At 44.1% G+C, this 22,535-nt stretch overlaps 1 protein-coding gene across 1 annotated transcript; it reads left to right on the forward strand.

The window, feature by feature from the left end:
• Positions 1–351: 351 nt before the first annotated feature.
• On the forward strand, positions 352–21,846 carry LOC146627524 (uncharacterized). The gene is made up of 37 exons (XM_085358925.1): positions 352–415; positions 1,744–1,822; positions 1,933–1,951; positions 2,045–2,096; positions 2,184–2,289; positions 2,856–2,875; positions 2,952–3,060; positions 3,436–3,460; positions 3,582–3,669; positions 3,862–3,968; positions 4,067–4,130; positions 4,276–4,351; positions 4,435–4,459; positions 5,900–6,239; positions 6,487–6,636; positions 6,744–6,797; positions 9,709–9,764; positions 10,218–10,414; positions 10,595–10,625; positions 12,327–12,510; positions 13,358–13,372; positions 14,529–14,627; positions 14,717–14,871; positions 15,723–15,929; positions 16,379–16,587; positions 16,666–16,716; positions 16,809–16,895; positions 17,058–17,122; positions 17,313–17,435; positions 17,522–17,663; positions 19,133–19,292; positions 19,381–19,478; positions 19,606–19,689; positions 19,807–19,925; positions 20,163–20,309; positions 21,330–21,528; positions 21,613–21,846. Exons 2-37 carry the CDS (start codon positions 1,745–1,747, stop codon positions 21,844–21,846), a joined length of 3,975 nt encoding a protein of 1,324 aa, XP_085215051.1. The 5' UTR covers positions 352–415; position 1,744.
• Positions 21,847–22,535: the final 689 nt, after the last annotated feature.

Consider the following 22,535-nt stretch of genomic DNA (forward strand, 5'->3'; position numbering starts at 1 on the left):
ACATTCCTGTGAAAAGCAAAGATGAAAGAAATTTAGTTACTTTAATAATCAAATTGAATTGAATTCATCACTCGTTTATGATTCAGGTGAAGTCTCTGCTGCATGTGCTCACATGTTTAAACGACTGTGATCTGACAGAAAAGGGACCTTTCCCCTTTCTGTTACAAACAATCCACCACCTGCTGGTTGCTCCGTGTTTTCCCGTGACAGCAGTTTATAGGTTATGGAGAAGTTTCCTCGCCGTTAATCTGCGATTGCTCACGGTCTGGGATTGGGCCTTGACCTTCAGGTGCTGCGGGTTAATCCCGTTAGCCCCGCGGGCATCCGCTGTGAAGATCTCAGCAGACCTGCGCCGGCTGTGCCACACTCTAGATCCGTGTACCACCGGCATGCAGAACCACCTGTAGGCACGCAGGTAAGCAACGCAGCTCTGTTATCACGTACACAGTGAAATGTGGAACTTTGTGGGTTACGTAGGTGGTGCTTTAAAACCTGATGGAGCAGACAACCGGTGAAGTTAATGTGGTTTCATTTCCTGTGCTGAGTGAGCGTGTGACCCTCCTTAAAGATTGTTTGAAGCCGGGACTTTAATTTGAACTTTAAAAAATAAAAATCTAAATACAATCAAAGTTAAATTATAATCTTGAACTATTTTCTTTCTTTTTTCTTTCCTTTTTTTTATAAGTGAAGGGACCATTTATAATAAGGATATGAGTTGATCCTAGGCACTGAGGATGACAGTTAGTAGATTACTTGGGGCCAGAGTTGCACTATTTAATGCCACAAATTTGAGAAGAGGCGCCTCTGATCTCTGCTGATGGGGACGACAGCAGCTCACACAGTTTTTCAAAGAAGTCTTCTCCGTGGATCATCCACGAGAGGATTCTTCCTTGAAACGATTCCCACTGCTGAAAACACGACAGCTCCGAGCGCTGTGAAGCCTTTACCAGACCTTTGTTGTGCTGTATTATGTGTCTAGAGCCAACCTGTAGATGCAGCTGAATGAATGAATCTTTAAGACCGGCCCTCGTTAGCTCACCATCACTGATAGCTGCCCCCTCAGCCAGGCTCGAGTGATGCTGACAAAGGAAAATTAAAACGCATGTTTTAAAAGAACAATCTTGTGATTGACATTTAGAAATAATCCCAGCGTTTGTCTCGTGTCCTGGATGGTGAGATCACGGTGCAGGACATCCTCCGGTTTTACTGACGTCTCCCCCCTGCTGATGAGGATTATCTCAGTGGGCTGATGAACTGTCACCGAGGACAATATGGATAACTCGTGCATATATGAGTGAGATCAGTCAGCACAGTGGCTCTCCTGGAGGCTCTGAGACACTCCATCTTCAGTCGTGCGCACAGGCCGCTTCAAATGTTCTCGTTCCCACATTTCTTCCTTTCTGAGCGATCGACCCCCCGCGGAGCCTCTCGCTAAAGCAGCTTATGGTTTGCTGCTGCTGGAACAAAGTCCTGCCTCCTAACGTCCTCTAACTCTTGACTTCTGTGTGGGCTTTGCATGGCATGCATGATCCTGATTTCTGGGTGTCTCTCCTGTGAGCTGACAGTGTGTGAGCAACAATGAAGCAGCTGAACGTCTCTTTCAGGCAGCTGAAGAAGCTGCTTTAATGAAGCCACCAGTAAAGAGTTACTGATTTATTATCATTATCATCAGGACCATCAGCCGTGTTTGATGAGCGGCTCTTTAAGAGGCTGACTGTGTGTTTCTGTGTTTTACTTCAACAGGATGTTTAACTGGGTGGTGAAAGTGGTTCCCCAGCCTCCTGATGCTGGGACAGACGATGCTGCCAAGACCCCTGATGCTGTACGACAGCACACACACACACACACACACACACACACACACACACACACACACACACACACACACACTCATACAGAGTAATTAACAGTCTATGTTTTCTTTCCTTGCAGCCAACCAAAAATAAAGCGGGTGAGGATTATCTGTAACCTTTTATTCTATTTCCACCTTTATCTTTATACGTGCACATGGATCTACAGCAAATGTCTTTAACTTCTCCTGCAGCTGCAGTGAAGACAGCTGCACTGAAAGATGCAGACGAGGTTTCAGAGGAAGGGTAAATGTTTTTGTCCATCAGCATCTTTGTGTCTCGCGGCGTGCACAGTTGCTGACTTCTACCTGTCTGCGTGCGCATCCTTTACAGCCAAGCGCAGACTGGAGTATTGGGCTGGTTTTCTAATGGGTTCGTCAGCGCGCTCCCACAGCCTGCGGGCAGCCCCCGACTCAGCAGAGCCAACTCTGAAGCCAAGGTAAGTCTGCAGATGACTGGAGTGAGTTTCTGTGAAGTCGTAGTCGTAGGAGATGATCTATAAAACACAGAATCTAAGCTGCTCGTCTCCCTTACGATGTGGAAATGTCCTGAGCACAGTTTAATAATATTTTATAAGGTACATCATCATTCAAGGCGTTTCTAACAGAGCACCTTTTTTCCAACACCAAATGTTCACACAGTTTGCCGGGGGCTCGTGTCCTAAGGAGCTGCTGTAAATGAGGCTAATGAACAGCTTTATTCCAGCGACACTAGCATGCATAAACTCACCACTGTGGCTCCTTCTCATGAAGAAATCCTCACGTGAAGCTATTTTATCAGCTGAGTTTGTGCAGCTTGTACAGTTATTAGTTCAAATTACTATAAGAAAGCAGAAGGACCTCCTCATGATCACCTCGCCAACCATGTGACTGATGAACCAACACACACGAGTGTGTCACAATCATTGCATTTGTTTTGTTGGTGTAAAGATGCACTTTTTCTGAGCTGTTTTATTTAAGGTTCATTTTATTTTCTATTCTTCTCTCTTTGTTTCTATATATTCAGTCCGGAGAAGATGGAGACAGGTACAGTATGACTGAACATGTGCTGAGTTTATAATGAACTCGCATGAAATCAAATGAAATCGTGCCTCCCTGTCAGGTCTGGAGTGATCACCTGGGTCACTCAGGGTCTGACCAAAGTGCTGCCTCAGCCTGACGACAAGTACAGAGAGACTGAGAAGGACTCGAAGGACGAGGAGCACACGGAGGTTAGAAAACAAAGCCAGAGAATATTTAACATTTAAAAAGTGTCAGTTTGTCCTATGAGCACATCGTCTCTGTGCAGCATGTTTGTCTTTAGGAAACGACAACACCAACACTAAACTTACTGAGTGTTTAATGGAGTTCAATGAACAGTTAAATCAGCCACACTGTGAAGCAGCGTGATGCTGTCCCACAGGCTTAAAAGACTAATCGCATATAAGGATCAAGGGTATAAAGGAAGTTGGGGGGTATCCTGTTAAACACCTTCACTGCTATCTAAACCAGGGCACCAACACTGATAAACAAAACACCGACATCCTGCACCTGCCATCGTCTCTGTGTTACGGCTTCTTTTAATCTCTTTCTGTCTGCTGTTCCAGGTGTACGACGTAGCCACGATGCCAGGTACGTTCCACAATCATGCAAACACACTGCATGCATGTTTCTAAAATCACCCTTGATGATTATGCAGTGAGTTAATAACAAAATGCATGAATGAAATGTTTGTGGGGGGGTTTAAACTCAGATTTCGATCCACTTCCCCACATCCCTGTGGTGGAGATGGTGTCAGACGACGAGGACACAGAGAGTTTGGCCCCTCACTTTCCTCCCAAGTGAGTGTAAACCACCTCCTGCTCCACGTGCACACATGGCAGCCGTAGCGAGGAATAATCTGCACCGCGTTGTCTGAATTGCTCCCCAAACACTTACAGGCGTCCTAATATTAAATACACACTAATGACACAAATCACCGAGTTAAATATTCTGCAGACGTTCAGGAGGCCCCCTTGCACGCTCTGTTTCAGTGTGGTGACCTGGATAAAGCAGATAGTTCCTCAGCCGGTCATACTGCCCCCTGGTGCTGTGCCCGTGGAACCGTCAACCAAGTCCTCCTGCACCTCTCTGGATAAAAGTAAAGAAAGCCTGAAAATCCCAGTTTAACAGCCAGAAACTGTGACTTTGTTTGAGGATATATTTTTTGTAAAGTGCTTCATGTTGTCTGCTCCACAGTTCTGTCTCCGCCGCCTGAATCGCTCAGTGGAATCTCACTGGATACTGAAAGCAAGGCCTCTGGGTAAGTCTTGAATAACATCCACGTGGATGAAGCGGGACTTGAGAGTGCCTCCTTTTTAGCAAAGCAGCATTTTGGGGGTTGCTCGTGGTAGATGTGTTTGCACAGTGTGCGGCACACTCCTGACACTTGGGTTTCTGCTCCACAGTGTGGTGAACTGGTTTGTGTCAGGGCTGGGTCTGAAGATGCCGCAGCCTATTTCTCCATCCAAGGATGAAGCTACTGTAAGTTGTGGGGAACAAACAACAAAACCCTGACACCTGATTTTTCTTCTGCCATCTACTGATTTATGTGTCCCCTGTTTCAGACGGTACCTGAACTCATTCAGAAAGGTGAGTTTTTCCTGTCAGTACTTTTGGATCCTGAGCGCCACAGTTCACAGTTCAATCAGCTGGATTACTATTCTGTGTTTTCTAATTCTAGAGAAGAGCGTAGAGTTTGTAGAAAAGAACAGAACAGAGTGAACCCGTCTCATCACCAGTAAAAACTCTATTTTGATTTTGAACAGCTCCTCTGCATCAGTGTGACATTTGCAGACTCTTGCATGCATACTTTCTGTTGAAGCAGCTTCTTGTTTTTTCCTTATAGTTAATGAAGAGGTGTTTTGGTCGGACGGTCGGAGCCTAACTCAGTCCCTCTTCTCCTTCTGTTTCAGGGGGGAAGGTGCTGCGAGCCCCTTAAACAGCAGGAGGAGACGACTGGGGGATGCTCTGACCCGCACAGATAGACCAATAGGCTCATTGAACTGTCAGCAGACAATAGGGACTATAGGCAGCTGTGAATGAACACACATGAACATAGTAATATCTTAAACTCACCTTACTGTACTCTGTGCAGTTTAATATGAATGTAAACTAAATATAACACAGAAAATGTGTTTTATCCTGTAATACTCACATTTCCTGTTTCATACCGGAGCTTTTAGAAGTCGCCGTTTGCTTGAAATTACTGTAGGCTGTGCACCCAAAATCATTTCAATGCTTTTTTCTCTTAAATGACTGTAACAGTGATGTCCAGTCATGGTTTGGTGATTACATTTGCAGCTCCAAAAACGGGCTGTGACATTACTGTAACGTTCCCTGCGTCAGGGTGCGTCGTATGTTCGTGTTGCCATTTCACTATAAAAAACAGCAGCAAGAGACACTGTAACAATCCTGACGTACCTACCATAGAGTTACACACCTTTTTATCCTTGATATGATGATTAAATGGCAGCTATGTTCAGTTATTATTGTGTCTCTAAAGGACCTGCGTATTTAATTTTAGTCCTGTTTCTTCAGAATATTTTGTGTTTTTTTGCTTAAAGAAAGTTGAGCTCAGTTTGGTTCTTGGTCATGTTGCTGTATATTTAAAACTTAACATCAAGCAGAGCCTGCACGACTCAGTGTAAGACGAGCTGCAGCGTGAGGCTGGTTTGATCTGCGTATGTATCTGCTGTGTAGCCTTGAACTGTGAAATGTGGCCTGGGGGTGTGTTGTGATTTAAGAGAAGCACGCTTGTCATGCAAATGAATGTAGTAAACACTGTAATGGAAGCATGAAGTGAGAATAATAAAGGATCAGTGTGTGAACTGATTTTGTGGCGCTTTCATCAATAACACCGATAACTGAGAGGTCTTCGAATCCTAACAACAACAACATTTCCTACCACCAATGAAATCGCAGCTGACGATCCTCGCAGCCCAATAGAATTATAACAGGATTATACTAGTTAAGGTTAAATCCCCCAGTTTTACCAACCAAACAGTTCTCATGCTTATCGCCCTCTCACAGCATCAGCCAAACTCAAACCAGACATGGTGCTGGAAGACGTGGAGTCGGACAACGAGGGCCAGCACAAATGTGCAGATGCTCCCAAAGCTCAAGCTCCGTCCGCATCCCTGGTTCCACCATCACCTGCACCCCAGCAGCAACAGGAAGTGACACAACCCTCACAGTCGCTTTCAGTGGAGTCACAGAAATGCAGCGCCGCCCCTCCGGAGCCACAACCGTCAGAGAGTGCCACAAAAGTATCTCTGGAAGATGCAGAGACCCAGACAGGCCGCTGGACGCCGTTTATTGAAAACATCAAGAAGGAGGCCGAAGGGGTGGCGTTGGCTACCATGGAGGAGCGGTAAGGATGGCGGACAAATGAAGAGAAACAGCTGCGTCCCTTATCAGATACTGAATGTTTACATCCATCATTGTAGCACCTGGATGCTTTTTTAAAGATATTCTCTGCTGTCATATTTAACACCTTAAGACAATGAAAACAGCCAACAAAGAGAAATGAACCTGATTTAATGTAAGGCACGAGATTTTCTTTATCATCAAATGATATTTAGCTCACAGCACAAGCATTTTGTCCTGTTTTCCTTCAGTCTGCTTCAGGAGAGGGTGGAGATGACCCGGATGGCTGAAGAGGTTGCCAGGCAGACAGCTGAGATGGCCGTTAGACAGATGGCCAGTGAGGGACAGTCCATCAAGCTCTCGCTGGGGAGTCAAGAGCTCCTGGAGGAGCCTGAAGCCGAGTAAGACGGTGTACCCAGAGCAAAAGTTTGAACATATGCTCAGGTTAGCTTTGGCAGCGAGAGCCTGTTTGTGATTTGACGTGAGGCTCCATGTCCACTCTGACCAGGCTGCCGGTGCCGCTAGAAGAGGAGAGCGAGGTGGAGATCAGCAAAGCCCCAGAGTAAGAATTCAAATAAGAGCTTCCTGGTTGTTAACGTCGTTGTAGGACTTTGTCTGTGTCACCGTGCATATCATAGTAGTCTTGTGCTGTGCATAGCAGATGTGCATAAATGCTGATGTTGTTGCTGCTGTTCCCCCGATTGATCCAGCAGCTTGTTGAAAAATAAGTAGCAATGCAACAATATAATATACAGGTTACTTTAAGCTGCAGTCAGGACTTTATTAGGTTATTTGATAGGAAATAAAGGATGTTCTACTAATAAATACACATAGAATAGTGTGTAACTGCATCTTCCAGCAACGTCATGCATTTTCATAAACTTTATTACTTTCTATACCTTTGGGCAGTTTAATGTGTGGACGTCTGCAGGCCTGTGCTACCATCAGTTTCTAGCAAAGTGAATTTTATGTCCTTTTATTTATCCGCGTAAAAAGTGATCTTGACATTAAAAATGTGGTTTTTAAGGGAGTTTCAGTTTCAGCTTTCTTTGTCATATGCAAGTTAGCACAGGGTCAACATTGCAATGAAATGTGTCAAGCTCAACAACAAATCTCTCAGCAGTATAAAACAGTATAACAGACTATTATACATATAAATGTACACATGTTTAAATAAAGACATTCTGAGCACTAAACTAAACTTTACAGAGAGAAATAGAAAGTGACGGGTATTGAGGTGTGTGTGTGTGTGTGTGTGTGTGTGTGTGTGTGTGTGTGTGTGTCGGGGGGGCACGTAATTGCATGTAAGTGGCAGGAGTGAGCAGCAGTACAAGATGGGCAATAGAAGTAGTAACAAATCTACCATAACAGTTTATTATAACGCAGAACAGAGCGCAGACACGGTGACATGTAGCTCAACTCCTTTGTAAATCTTGTTGACTAAAGTCTGTTTATCAATACAAGCATCGATATTGGACATAAAGAAATAAATAATCACTCTCTGTTACGACACTAGCACGGTCATTTTGTTATCAGCAGGTCCAAATCCCGCGGGTTCTCGTTATGTGATCTTTGCATCACATCACTGTGTCGTAGCAACCACAGCTTCCCTTGGCAACAGCGGACCCTCTTACCTCCGCGCGCCCGCCTCGTTTCCTCCTCTCAGCTGTTGCCCCGGTAACCCCGCGCACCTGCTGCAGCTGCTCCGCGTCCCTGGATTAAAGATGGACGGACATATCGGAACAGAACCTTTTCCTCGTTGTTTTTCTCATATTCCTAAAACCACCTGATGCAGTTTATGCGTCTCAGCAGCCGAATTAACGCGTGTCGATGCTGGTGGACATTTTTCTGTCGGGACTAATAAAGGTAAACACAGCCTATTTAAAAAAACGTGACGGTAAAGCTTACAGAGTTTCTATTTATCATAACTAACGTTTTTCATGTGTAAACAGTAACTCGTGTACAGAGTGAGCTTTTCTGCTACAGGTGGTCACAAAGTCGGTAAATTTGTGCTCAAAGAGAGAAAACAGAAGCTGAAGTTTCTTCATCCACAACAAATATTTCTGATATCCAGTAAAAAGCGTGACGGCTTAAATGACTGTAACCTGGTTTATGTGTGTCACGTTGGAACCTGCTGAAATATAAAAATAAATAGCAGGAACCAACTCTGTCATAATTGAAGTCTATGAAATGTGATTTTGCTGTAATCTCATAACGTTAAAACAGAGGAGAACCTCTCCTAAACTTTACGATTAAATTGACTTTCACAATAAGCAGTTCACACACTCAGTTTACAGCCTATTAGGGTCCAAATCCTCATTTGCAGTATGTGTCCAGCTAACAATAACAGCACTGTAAGAATCTGCCAACACAACCAGCTGTGACCAGTGTTGGTCAAGTTACTTGAAAAAAGTAATCAGTAACTGATTACTGATTACTTCCCCAAAAAAGTAATCCCGTTACTTTACTGAATACTTATTTTCAAAAGTAATTAATTACTTAGTTACTTAGTTACTTTTTAAAAACACGACTTACAACCTGAAGAGGTGATAAAGTGATAGATCTTTCAGCCCAATTCTACTTTTTCTACATAATCCATCATACAAAATGTAATCAGATGGAAAAGTCTCTTTTTAAAACTTGTTTTATTAGTTTTAATCTTTTAACTTTATGCATCAAGCAAACATTAAATTATATGCAACATTCTCTGACTGGAAGAAATTAGTTTAACATTTAAACCTATTTTCTGCACATTCCAGCACATAAAATAAAATATTTTTTGTGTTTACACTCAGTCTTTCAAATAGATGCAAGTAAAACACAGCAGAAAATAAATAAAGTCAAAGACTCAGCGGTCCTGTTGCTCTATTTTCACCTGTAAAGCAGGAGTGGGGTAGGCGGAGGTTTACCCTGGTGCAGGTGTGCCGCGGTCAGTGGAAGAATCCGCGAGTTTCTCTGTGAGTTTCCCATTACGTCGTAGCTACTCGGTGCTTGTTGGAAGTTTAGGGGTTTTTTTCGCTGTAAAAAGAAGTTTTCTTCCCACGCACAGCGGACACTAATGTTTTTGTCACTTTTTATGGAATCAAACTCAAAGTAAGGTCAGTACTTCCACGCTTTAAATGCTGCACGCTCATACTCTCTCTGCACTTGATATATGATCCATTGTTGATCTGCACACAGCTGTTGTCATGAACGTCACACTCGCTTATGTCACTGTCCTGAGACATTCTCGCAAAAAATCAGTTTAGTAACGCAGCGTTCCTACAGGAAAGTAACGGTAATCTACCGTTTTTGCAATAGTAATCCCTTACTTTACTGGTTACTTGAAAAAAGTAATCGGATTACAGTAACGAGTTACAAGTAACGCGTTACTGCCCATCTCTGGCTGTGACTTGGGTCACCATAAGAGGACAGCTGTGTTCCCTGTCGCTCCTGGGCCGCCCAACAACCCGTTCTCTTGTGTTGTTCTGCAGGAAGAACCAGGAGGAGCAGAAAGCTGAGACTGAGGAGCCCACCGTCAACGAGCCAGGTAGATGCAATTCAAATATATGTTAAAAATGTTTTTATCATTAAGAGGAGTTTCTCTCATTCAGCGTGACATCTTTAAGTAACGTCAACACTCTTCTGAACAGTATTTACAAATGCAGGACATTGTGCTGTGTGTATGATCATAGGTGTCAAACTCTGGCCCACGGGCCAAATTTGGCCCGCAGCCTAATTACATTTGCGAAGCCATACCAAATGACTATCAGAGCTGGCCTACTGGTATTATACAGCTAATGTATATATTGTTTAGTATTAAGCTTTGCTTGTTCCATATTCAGTTTTCCAGCAAAACCTGTTTGAGTCCATAAGAAAAGATTCATTCTTATATCTGGAGGAAGTTTTTTTTCATATTAACGTTAGCCCGCGACTTTGTTCCAGTTTTGAATTTTGGCCCACTGTGTATTTGAGTGTGACACCCCTGCTTATTGGATCTTAGAGCCGCAGGAAGAAGCCTCGACCTCACCGCCTCCGAGCAGTGAACCAGTGGAGATTTCTGAGCCTAAGCCAGAACAAGCACTAGAAGCAGAAACCAAGAGCCCAGAAGCTCCTCCAGAAGCTGAGCCCATCACTGAGCAGCCGCAGAAAAACGAAGACGTCGGTCAAACTGCTAACGCTGACAAGGCTCCTGAAAAAGTAACGTTTGACATCCCGGGCCGTATCACTGCGTTACTCTTGACTCTGTCATGCTAAACTGCCCGACTGACTCAGTACAGCTAAAAAGATTTTTTTTTAGTTACTATCAAGAAATCGAATAATAATGTTCATCGGATAACTGGTTACTAGTTCCCAACTGTTGTGCGTGTGTTTTTGTAGGAGGAGGAAGCTACTGGGGATGACTGCGGTGGTATGTACCGTCTTCTTATTGTCTTTCAGGAAAGTCTCAGATTGCTTATCTGACTGTAACGCCAGTTCATCTCTTTGGACTTTAAATAGTCGATTCATTCACTGCTTGAGTGTGACTGCAGAGTTCATCTGGAGACCAGAAGTCTGATATTGTCATTCTTGACTGTCTGATTGCCAGCAGTGCCCTTCTCCTACTGTATCTGCCTGTCGCCCTCTCTCTGTAGCTCCAGTCAGCTGCGATGCATTTAAGAGCTGCCTGATGCGCATTCCCTTCACCTCTGAGTGCCTCGACAACATCAACGCATTCTTCAAAGAGAACGGCATCACTCCTCCCCAAATACCTTCGGTGCCTAAACTACCCACCCGGCTCTCTGACTTTACCAAGTACTTACCCACCCTACCCCCAGAGATACGCCAAGAGCTCTCCCAGATCAGACTCACACAAGTTCCCCGAAATATTGCCCAGACTTTCACCGAGCTTTTGCCCCAAAGCTCGGAAGTCTCAGTGGGCCCTAGTCTGTCCGGTATTTCCCAAAGCCTCCCGAACGTCCCGCAGAAGCTCTCCCGGTTTCCGAGCTTGGCGCAGCAGTATTTCACGAACATTCGGAACCACCTCAACAGCCTTATGCCTCAAGATGCCTAAGAAACAACAACAACAGCAAAAACAGAAACAAGACAACAGTCAGCACGATGTAGAACTGAGCCGGCTCGTGCGACACTCCCCTCTCCCTCCTCCTCATCATCCACAGCTGCGATCCCGATCCCCTTCTCCCTCCTCCCCTAACGGCAGCATCCTCGAGTTGCCCAACGTGCCATCCTATCCACGCCTGCCGCCCATCGTCAGCTCCCCTTCCAAGCAACCCAGACCCCTATCACATCAGCTGTCTGGTCTATCTAACCCAGCATTCTTCATCGAAGATGACTCAGACATCTCAGCAATAAGACCTGCAGGTGAATCCACATCAGTGTAGCGTTCACTGTCCTCTCACTCCCTGTACATCCTGAACTCAGTCATACTGCATGCGAGTAAACGGCCGTCTCGTCATATGTGACAGACTCTAAAATCAACCTGGCAGGTATCTGACACTAAATCAAATACGAACCATCAGTAAAGGATGCTTGAGTTCAGATGTTTAGCTCGAGAGTCTGTGCAGGGTAAAAAAGTAGCTCTTTGTGTTGTTGAAGTACATTTTTGTGTCTTTTTGTGTTGCTTTGTCGTTCCTCGAATAAGCTCACCTCTGACCCCGAGTTTGCTCAGATCATAGACGGGTAAGGTAAAGAGCCGCACGGAGCTAAGGTGTTCCAAAGGACTGAAATATACTGATGCCATCTATTTTCTTCATCACTTTGATGAAGTCTGTCAAATGACTGTTGACAGAAGTGTGCCAGTGAATCATGAGCCAGATTAACCAGATTGTTTGGCTTGCAAGATTAGTAAACTAGTCCTTCACTACCAGGGCGTCTATACATGGCCTAGTTCACGCGTGAATCCTCTTCATTAGCCCGCTGTAGGTCGCGACCTTTCTCCCAGCCTGCCCTGCTCCTGCTTATACTCGTGACCTGCTTTGTCTTTTGCTTTACTTGTTTTGTGTTTTGCAGTACTTTCAGTAGTTCGTGACGCTCACGTTGCAGCATCAGTTTTGCCTGTTTGCAGTGATGCGGTTGGCCTTGACTAAATGAAAATAAATGTCTGTTTCTCCAGAGAGCTCCAACATCAGCCTTCGCCCAGCTGTTAATGTAGAGGATGTTGACTCTGATCATGAGAGGGCAGGAGGAGCAAAAGGAGGAGGAGGAGGAGGGGAAGAACAAATCCCCCAAATCCTCACCCCACAGGACCCAAAGCTTACAACCCTCACTGTTCCTGTGACCCCTTCAGGTCGTCAAAGGTGAGCTAACAGGGGATTTATACTTTAAATCTATCCCATAGGTGCAAAGCCTACGGATGTAACTGCACGTCGCGTTGACGCAGTGAGCAGCTGGAGGGAGGTGTTTCCTTACAGCTATTACAATTGTTTCGGCAAAGCCGAAAAGCTTGAGGGACAATTTAATTTACCTAAAAAACTCTGAAACATTTCACGGCCACAACAACGAGTGACGAGCTGGGAAACTAAAGGGGCAACATTTTCCATTTTTCCATTATGGATGGCTCCGCATGTGAAACGCTGACCTCATAAACACCACCATCCACTGACATGGTTTACACGATTAACACTGCTCTACAAATTCACAGCAGAAGACTGAATCAGCAGTAAAACTGCATAAACATCCATATTTTTAATATGATCACTAACTAAAATAATTATGCTCTTAACTGACTGGCTTCTATAAAACTCGCTGTAAGATTTAATTAAACACTAAATATTTAACGATACGTTGTTAGATGTTATTTTTGTAAGATACACTAAACGATGAAGATAAGAAGCTGTCCTGCTGTCTTTCCCGTGTTGGGAAATCGTGGATGCCGCGTCCTCCTAAAGAGGAGAGCAGCTGTGCAGCTTGTAATCAGATGGTACGGGGGCAGATTAGTGCCCATAGCACGTCTGTGAGGGCACCGTTCATGCTGAACAATATCAATATTGTTGTTTTCTCTGTCTGTAAATGCAGCTTTGGTTGTATGTTATCAACAGACTAGTGTGTGTTACGTTTAACATTTTGCACTCACGTTTTGATCTCAGTTCATCTCAACTAAATATTTTTAACCCTTTTCTCTCTCCTTACGCTTTGCATCTACAGTAAAGGAGATAAAGAGTAAGGATCCTGTTTGAATTGTCTCCTGGGGCTTTTGTGCACGCTCTTCCAACAGTGACCACTTCCACCATGACACTATAGATGTATTTGTGTAGCATATATGCAATCCTGCCATTATATCTCATAACACAGAAATAAGAAGTAGACTCACTGGGATACATGATCTGGGTGCGAGCTTCTCTTTGTCATGTGAAGCATTTTCATCCAAATATTTGTAGCAGCAAAAACAGAAATGCAGTTGTTTCATCATAAAAGGCGTTTGCTGTCAGAATTGTCACATATGTCTTTCATTGTTACATTTTCCATTTTGGAGTGAAATGCTTCACACTTCCTACAGTCTGTTATGCTTTCTGTGATTCATCCTACTGCCCCCTACTGTCCATCTTATTGCTCTGCAGTCTTTCCAGAGTCACTGCTGCTGCTTTTGTCTGTATTTTAGTGTCCTGCAGAACAATGTGTGTGCACTCAGAAACATATCCTATCCTTTCTGCACGTAAAAACTCTGAAAGCTGCCAAAAAGATTACGCACACAAGGAAACGGGCACGTACAGTTTATGCAGAACACAGAAAACAGTTTGTTTTATGAGTGGTTTGGAAAGAGCGCTTCCTGTTTTGTGTTGCTGTGTCTTGTGATGTTCTGTTGTAAACTGTGATGGCACTGTTTCTACTTTTGCACGGCTTTGTGCTTTTGGTTGTTTTCATAACGTAGCAAAAGTCAATAAACAAATGCATCACAATCCTGCTTCATCACTGTGTCACCTGCTGGTCACATTACTGTGAGTGATTTAGACTTCCTTATCTGTGTCCTGGATTAACTCCGTGTTTTTCCCTGCTTGAAACGCCGTTCTTCTGTTTGACAGTAGTGGAAGGAATCGCAGGAGCGTCTGGACAAAGATGTAAGATATCCGATCCTTACTGGTGTCCTGCTGCTTTTTCATCCACTTTCTAATATTTTATCCGTGCACTTTCCCATCTGAGTCCTTGCTCACTTATTTATTCAGTCATCATTTCTATTTTCACAGTCATTGACATGGATAGCTGCATGTAGCTTTTCCATAATCTGCAGTGATGTTAGGCTTTCCTGTGTGAAATAAAGAGAATAATGTGACTAAGGCAGCACAGTCTCAAAGTTGCCCCGTCTGCCTGACTTTGACAGCAGGAGGCTTCATTCTGAAAGCGAGGATGACGATGAAGAGGCAAGCATCCCCGTCAGAGCCTGGCCCAGCCAGTCCAGCCTGCACAGCACAGATGACGTGTGAGCGTGCACACACCAAGATAAATAAGTGACATTTACAATAAGAAAAATCGGCATCATCTAAATAAATTGATGTCTCCATGTCCAAGTCTGAAAGAACGTCCAGCATCTTCTGCCAGTCAGACCAGCACGGTGGTCAACGAGAGGCTTCAGGAGCTCGTCAGGATGTTTAAGGAGAGAACGGAGAAGGCCAAGGAGAAACTCATCGACCCAGACAGCTCGGATGAAGACAGCATTATCACCTGTGAGTCTCGCACACAAACTGAACTGACACACGTTCGAGAAACAAAAGAAGTCAAAAAGATTTGCCGGTACATTTCAGTGTATGTGGATAGTAGCATGTGTGTGTGGATGTCACGGTGCACTTCACTTCCAGGTACGAAGATCTCGAGCCTTGCACAGCCATGAAAGCTGCCACTCAAACACAAGACTGATAAAATTACATAAAACTGCCCAGTGACTGTCACACACAGGTGAGCAGCTTCTGCCACCCACTCCTCAGCCACCCACAGAGTTTTACCCACAGTGTCCCTCATTCATCCCACTATGTAGTTAAGCCCTTCCCAAAGTAGCTTCCTGTAGGTCACAGTCTTAAAGACAAACAGATAAATCAGTGCTTTGTTTTTAGCGAGGGGGTTTGTTTTACAGAGAAATGTCAGTGTATAAAGATTTGTGACCCCAGGAAGCTGCTAAAATGTTGCAGCCAATGGGATCCTAATAAAACCAAACTAAGGTCTGTGTGCACACGTGTGCCACAAACACCTCTGACAACAGGCTGATCGCATTTTTCTCTTTTGTTGTCACGACAGCTTCTAGTTACATTTAGCATCTGTTATTGTAGCACCCAGTGAGAAGCTGGTCAGAGCTAACCCTTTGTGTCACTTTTACCTGTGCTAAAGTCCAACATGTCATCTGTGGCACCCTGTAAACAGCTGTAGAGTCCTGTGGTCTGCTTACAGGTGGATAAACCTTTAACACTTTATTTGTTCCAGTATTTATATAAATGTCTACCAAATGCTAAGAAGGTAATAAAGCTTTGCTGAATCCTGTCTTGAAGGCACTGTTTTCTTTCTTTTTGGCTCTTCCTTCCTCCAGCTCCTCCTCAGCCTCCAGCTCCTCAGCCTGCTCCTGGAGCTCAGCCGCCAGATGAGAACGAGACGCAAGCAGGTCCGTCAGGAGGAGGAGGAGTAGAGAGCGGAACGGAGGAGGAGCAGCCTGGCCGTTGCTGCAAGGTGAAAACACCTCGGTGGATACGAGCCTGTGTGCGATTCCGCTTCCCCGCCAGCATCGACCCTTTCACCAGTGAGAACCCAGCGAATGCGTCACCCTCTACCGCCTTCAGTGTTGTGCTGGACAGTTACTGGAATCATACCTCACACACACCCACAGGCTAAGCCACACAAATCGGACCAGATATTTCTGAGAAACAACCCCACACGCATTTATCAAGTGCTTTGATTCTTATCTTTAAAGGAAAAGAACACGAGAAACATGACATCATGTGAGGTTTGGGAAAAGGTCAAACGACTGCATTGTCCTGTTTTTACAGAAACCCGTGTTCCAATCATTTACTTTTCTTTGTGAGACTTTATCTTTTCTTATTCTTTTGCATGTTTTCTTTAATAGCACTTGGATCTTGCATGGTGGTAGCTGATGCTTTCTTAGTTACCGATCCAGTCTCTCCTGGTCTACACTCTGCACCTCTGTGAACTGTCCACTCACTTAATTCCCTGATTTCTTCCTCTTGTCAGACCTGATGTACGTGCTCTGGATGTTTTTGGTGTCTCTGGCCTGGAACTGGAACGTGTGGTTCATCCCGGTGCGCTGGGCCTTCCCCTACCAAACCCCGGACAACATTCACTACTGGCTGTTAACCGACTACCTGTGTGACCTCATTTACATCCTGGACATCGCTGTTTTTCAGCCGCGCCTGCAGTTTGTGCGTGGAGGGGACATAGTGGTGAGTGGGTCAAAGGAGTAATGTGGACACTTGTTGTAGTTTAAGAGTATAATTGTGCACATTTTGCTTTTGTTACAGTGTGACCAAAAGGAGATGAGAAAGAATTACATGAAAACCAAACGTTTTAAGGTAAAACATTAAGAAAGTGAGGTACATGTCAAAGGTTGTGTTTTCTGGGTAGAATCAGTCATTAAAGTGAGATCCTGTCGTCTCACTTTCAGTTTGATGTGGCCAGCCTTGTTCCCCTTGAGCTCTTCTATTTTAAAACTGGCATCAACCCTCTGCTCCGCTTACCACGGCTGCTGAAGGTGAAACCCTGACACCACACACCGAACGTCTCCTCCAACAATCTCACTGCTCGCTCATTTCCTGGGCTCCACATCACCTTTAGTTTTAGGAATCAGTCATTTACAGTTTCGTCACAGTTTCAAATACTAAGCTCTACAAATATGTTCCTTCCATATCTGCAGATCAAGTCCTTCTTTGAGTTCAATGATCGTCTAGAGGCCATCTTGACCAAAGCCTATATCTACAGGTCAGCGTCACACTGCATTGGTCGTGTCCTGATATGTTAGCACTCGAGTGGCAGGAAAAATTGTGACTGCATTGTCCTCATTTCCTTTTTGAAATAAAGTTTTAAGAGACATACAAAGCTACCGAGTCACAGAACCAATCTGCTGTTAGATATGCATTTCATGTATTTTCCTGTGTTTTCCGTCTCTTAGGGTGATTCGTACCACCACCTATCTTCTTTACTGTCTGCACTTTAATGCCTGTCTCTACTACTGGATCTCTGACTTCATAGGACTGGGACTGACTGAGTGGGTGTACAATGGCGAGGGTAACAGGTTGGTGGGCTGTTTTTAGTAGCGGCCATGTGTCTTTTAACCAAATGACTGCTTTGAAGATAAGAACAGAGTGTTTCTCTTCTCAGTTACATTCGCTGTTACTACTTCGCAGTGAAGACCCTGATTACCATTGGGGGTCTGCCAGATCCCACCACCCTGTCTGAGATCATCTTCCAACTCATCAACTACTTTATCGGAGTCTTTGCTTTCTCAATCATGATTGGACAGGTAGGCGCACACGTGCGCCTCATGTACAGTGCCATGAAAAAGTCTTTGCCCACCTTCCTGATTTCTTTTTCAAATATTTTTCTCACACTTAAATGTTTCAGGTCATCAAACAGATTTTAATTTTACACAACGATAACCTGAGTAAGTATAAAATAGTTTTTAAATGATGAAAACAAAGCCAACATCTACCTGCACCTGTGTGAAAAAGTATTTGACCCTTGGTTAAATGATGAATTAACTGCGACTGACAGTTGAGTTCAGTTTCACTAACCGCACCCAGGCCGACACTGGAACGTGTCTGACAAAGCGAAGTCCGCTAACAGAAAGCAGCTCATCACTGCACGATGTAAACAAACATGAAGAAAGTCATCGGCACCTGTCAGTCTGGAAAGAGTTACAGTGCATTTCTAAGGCTTTGGGACTCCAGCGTTAAAGAGCCTGGAACTATGGTGTGTTATGGCCCTGGCCATATTTTGGATCACGTTGGCTGGATTTTGTTCTGTGTGTCCTGTGCCTTTAAGAGTCTCTGCAGGTCCTTCCTGATTGGAGAGCTGGCAGCTGCTGATTGGTTCCATCATCAAGTGGCTGTTTTAAAAACTCTCTCCAGCAGTTGTTCCCCCTGACAGCAGCAGAGCTGTCCTCCGCCTCCAAACCTTTATCTGTGATAAACTTCTGTGTGTGACTTCAGAGAATTGCTAAGTTTTGTATACAGTGTGTAGATGCTTTCACTTATAAAGAGGCTCTGAAGCAGAAGGCGTGGACTGCCTTCCTTCTCTTGTTTATTCAGTTAGGGAGTTAGCAGTAGCGCTTGCCTTGTGTTTGCTAGCACCTCCGTTTTTGGAATAGCTTGTTCTGTTTGTTATTTTGGCCTTTGTTCACCCCGGAGTTAAAGCTTTTGGTTTTTGGTAGCAATAAAACCACCTTAACTTGTAAATTGGCTTCTGGATATGGCTTTGGTATGGAAGCCCGTTTCCGCCACTAAATAAAAACAAAAAAGCTAGTATCCATAACTCGAAATTTCGAGAAAGTAACTCAAAATTAAGAGAAAATAACTCGAAATTTTGAGTTATGGATCCTTTTTTTTTTTTTTTTTAGTGGCGGAAACGGGCTTCCATACTTTGGGGACCGGGCCGGGGTCACTCTCCTTTTAACCCTTATGTTGCGCTCCTGTACTCCTAGACCAGGACGTAACGGGTGAAGCTTCCAAAGGAGTGAAAAAAAGTCTGGATGATTGTCAAGACTTTGGGGAAATATTGTGTGGACGGGTGTAAGACTAACACAGAGCATCATACAAACGGTCCACAGTGGTGGTGGTAGCGTGATGGTCTGGGCTGCTCTCATGATCTGAAACATTTAAATGTGACAAATATCGAAATAGAAATCAGAAAGGGGGCAAACGTGTGTAACATTAAAAGCTTGTGATTGTTTCGGGACACTAATAATCCTCATTTTGCTCATTTGTCTGTCAGATGCGCGATGTTGTCGGTGCAGCTACAGCAAGTCAAACCTACTACCGCAGCTGCATGGACAGCACTATTAAATACATGTCCTCCTACCGCATCCCGAGAGACGTCCAGAACCGGGTCAAAACCTGGTATAACTATACCTGGCAATCACAAGGCATGCTGGGTGAGGAGGACGTGATATATTTGCATTCATCTTACGCATGCAATGTTTCAGTCACACCTGACCCTTTGCTTCTTCCTTTACCGTCCAGACGAGCAGGAGCTGCTGAATCAGCTGCCAGATAAAATGCGTCTGGACATAGCGATAGATGTCAGCTACTCCATTGTGAGCAAAGTCCCTCTTTTTCAGGTAGGAATTAGAAATACAAAATGTAGAACATACTGGTAGGCTTCACTTAATCTCCCTTTTTAAAATACTTTTATGCATCTGGAGAAGTGACGCCAGGTTGTTTTATTTTGGCTCTCCCTCCTGACAGGGTTGTGACAGACAGATGATTTTCGACATGCTAAAAAGCCTGCGCTCTGTCGTCTACCTCCCGGGGGATTATGTCTGCAAAAAGGTACATGTGCTTATTTCTCCATGTTCTGGTGTATGAATCATGTCAAATATTTTCAGTTTGATGTTTTTTGCTTGATCTCTGTCTAATCACCTGGCTCGGGTATTTCACTTGTCTAAGGGCGAGGTGGGTCGGGAGATGTATATCATAAAGGCTGGAGAGGTGCAGGTGGTTGGAGGCCCAGATGGGAAGACTGTATTTGTCACTCTTAGAGCAGGATCAGTCTTTGGAGAAATCAGGTAAAGACGTGGCGCACAATTAAGAGTAAAAGTTTTCAAACAGAGTTACAGTGTTTTCACACATGCAGACAAGCACAGAGCCAAAAACTGTGATGGTCACACTCCAAGGTCCCAGAACCATTTTATACATCAAATCAAACAGTTACACTTATAGAGAAATTCCTCTTTCCTAAATGTAAAAATGCACCTTTCTTTTAAATAATGCTGTTTTTAACCACAGTGCTCTTTGTTTGGTAGCTTGCTTGCAGTCGGCGGTGGTAACAGGCGCACAGCCAATGTGATTGCTCATGGCTTTGCCAATCTATTCATCCTGGACAAAAAAGACCTGAATGAGATCCTGGTCCACTATCCAGAGTCCAAGAAACTGCTGCGCAAGAAAGCCAGGTTGAATATGAATAGAAATAATATTTGTCCTGTATCTGTACTGTATGATTTCCCCTCACTGCCAGCTCATCAAACGCTCCGGTGCTGTCGGCCACCCATCATCAGTTCAAGTAGCTATCAATCCAAAAGCACTTTAAAACACCCAGCACAGGACCAAAGTGCTGTACAGAAAATCAGTTAAAAACAAAAGAATAACAGAAAACAGCAAAAATTAATAAATATATACAACACATAATACATAAAAATTAAAACAGCCCTATATTAAAAGAAAACAAGCAAGAAAACAACATCTTAGCTCAGAGAGATAAGATGGGGCAAGGCCATGGAGAGGTTTAAAAGAATTTTATTACAGTAATCCAGCCGACCGCTAACAGAGGCGTGGATCACTGTCTCAAAGTGCTGCTGTGAAAGAACTGGCTTTATGTTAGCCAGCTGCCTCAGCTGAAAGAAGCTAGATTTTACCACTGCCTTAATCTGACTGTCAGACTTCAGATCACAGTCCACTTTGACCCCCAGGTTTGTGACAGCTGGTTTAACACACTGGGCTGTGTGGAATCTGCCTTTTTTCTTTAGAGGGACATAGATCTGACAGTCATCAGCATACAAGTGGAAAGCAATGCTGTGCTTTCTCAGTACAGAACCAAGAGGAAACAGATATAAAGAAAAGAGGAGGGGGCCTAGAACTGAGCCCTGTGGGACACCACACAAGAGGGGAGGACGACACAGAAAGTTCACCACTCCAGTGCTGTGCCCCTAATGCCCACCCAGTGCTCCAAAGGAGAGAGTAAAAGGATCCACTGTATCAAACGCAGCACAGTCCCAGCATCGGTAGCTAAAAATATGTCATTGAAAACCTTTAAAAGGGCTGATTCAGTGTTATGAAAGGGTTTAAAACCAGATTGGAAAACCGCTAAAACATTTTGCTTTCCCAAGAAGGTATGACTATGCAGGGCAGCTCGAGTTCCCCCTTTTTTCTGCTTACAGTTGTCGTTAGCCGGATTATCCTTGTCTCAAACACAGGAAGATGCTTAACAAAGGAAAGAAACCTGAACCTAAAGAAGAGGCTAAGGAACCCCCTCTGGTACCAGCAGCTCCTGTCAGGGCAGAGACGCCCAAACTGTTGAAAGCAGCTCTTGAGATGACGGAGAGATCGTCGGGACTTAAAGGCGCTTTGGCAAAAGTCAAAGAGAAGACGAACAAGTCCAGCATCTCCTTACAGGTAAACATGCTCAAACCCTGAGCTAACCCAGCAAATCATCTACTTTGAATAGAAGATTTATTTACTCTCCTCTTCCCTTCCCAGCCGTCCATCTCCTCCCCCCTCCCACCTCCATCCCCCGCCTCCAGCTTGGAACCTGACAGGGAAGTGGACACGCCATCACCCATGTCTGCCGGCTCTCCGACATTTCGCTCTGCTTCCCGGTGTCGGTACTCTGCGATGCCTCAGTCACCCTCTGAGTGCCACAGCGACACAGTCACGAAGGAGCCAATCAGTGATGATGAAGGAAACGGGAAGAGGAAAGAAAAAAAGTCGTGATTACTTTCTATTTATTTAAATGTATTTTCAATTGTATAGCGCCAAATCCCAATAGCTGCTGCCTCAAGGCGCTTTAGGGGAAAGACTCGATGATATTAGAGAGAAAACCTCAGTAATCAGATTCCCCCCCTATGAGCAAGAACTTGGCGACAGTGGGAAGGAAAAACTCCCCTTTAACAGGAAGAAACTCAGGGAGGGTCTCAATAGTTTGAATGATCGTTAAATAATAATATCTATAATTATAGCCTAATGCATTTAACACATTGTACTAGTTAAGTTTTATAGCTCATGTAATGTAACAGGAAACTGTCAGTCCCACGATTTCTGGCCCATTTTCATCGTCTGCACTGAGTTTATGTGAGTAAATTCATTGTAGCTACGATGAGTAAATTCTGCAGGATTGAACTTGTTGTCTTTCTGTGAAACAGGAAAGGAGAAAATGTTTTTGCTGTTGTTGTTTGCTGAATGTTTACGGATTCTTTTTGTAAACTTGAAAGATGCCTTACATGTCTGACTCTGTTGTGTTGGTGTAAGTTTTGTTTTGAACAAAGATACTGGGTAAGGTTGTAGCAACATCTCCTAACTTCAGCATATTTTACACATTGATACATGATACATGTGTAATTGTAAAGCAAACAGTTTATTACTATGTACTAAGAACCAGCCTACTGATGGAATTAACCTCACTA

This window comes from Diplotaxodon limnothrissa, linkage group LG7, assembly GCF_057381915.1.
Source record: "Diplotaxodon limnothrissa isolate DT_005_m linkage group LG7, D_limnothrissa_male_GT1.1, whole genome shotgun sequence".
Taxonomy (NCBI): domain Eukaryota; kingdom Metazoa; phylum Chordata; class Actinopteri; order Cichliformes; family Cichlidae; genus Diplotaxodon; species Diplotaxodon limnothrissa.

Bases quoted from the DNA above. Each gene is read 5' to 3' on its own strand.
- LOC146627524 (XM_085358925.1), top strand. From the start codon at position 1,745: ATGTTTAACTGGGTGGTGAAAGTGGTTCCCCAGCCTCCTGATGCTGGG. The intron at 3,461-3,581 runs GTACGTTCCACA...GTTTAAACTCAG, and splicing joins CGACGTAGCCACGATGCCAG to ATTTCGATCCACTTCCCCAC. The intron at 6,240-6,486 runs GTAAGGATGGCG...GTTTTCCTTCAG, and splicing joins TTGGCTACCATGGAGGAGCG to TCTGCTTCAGGAGAGGGTGG.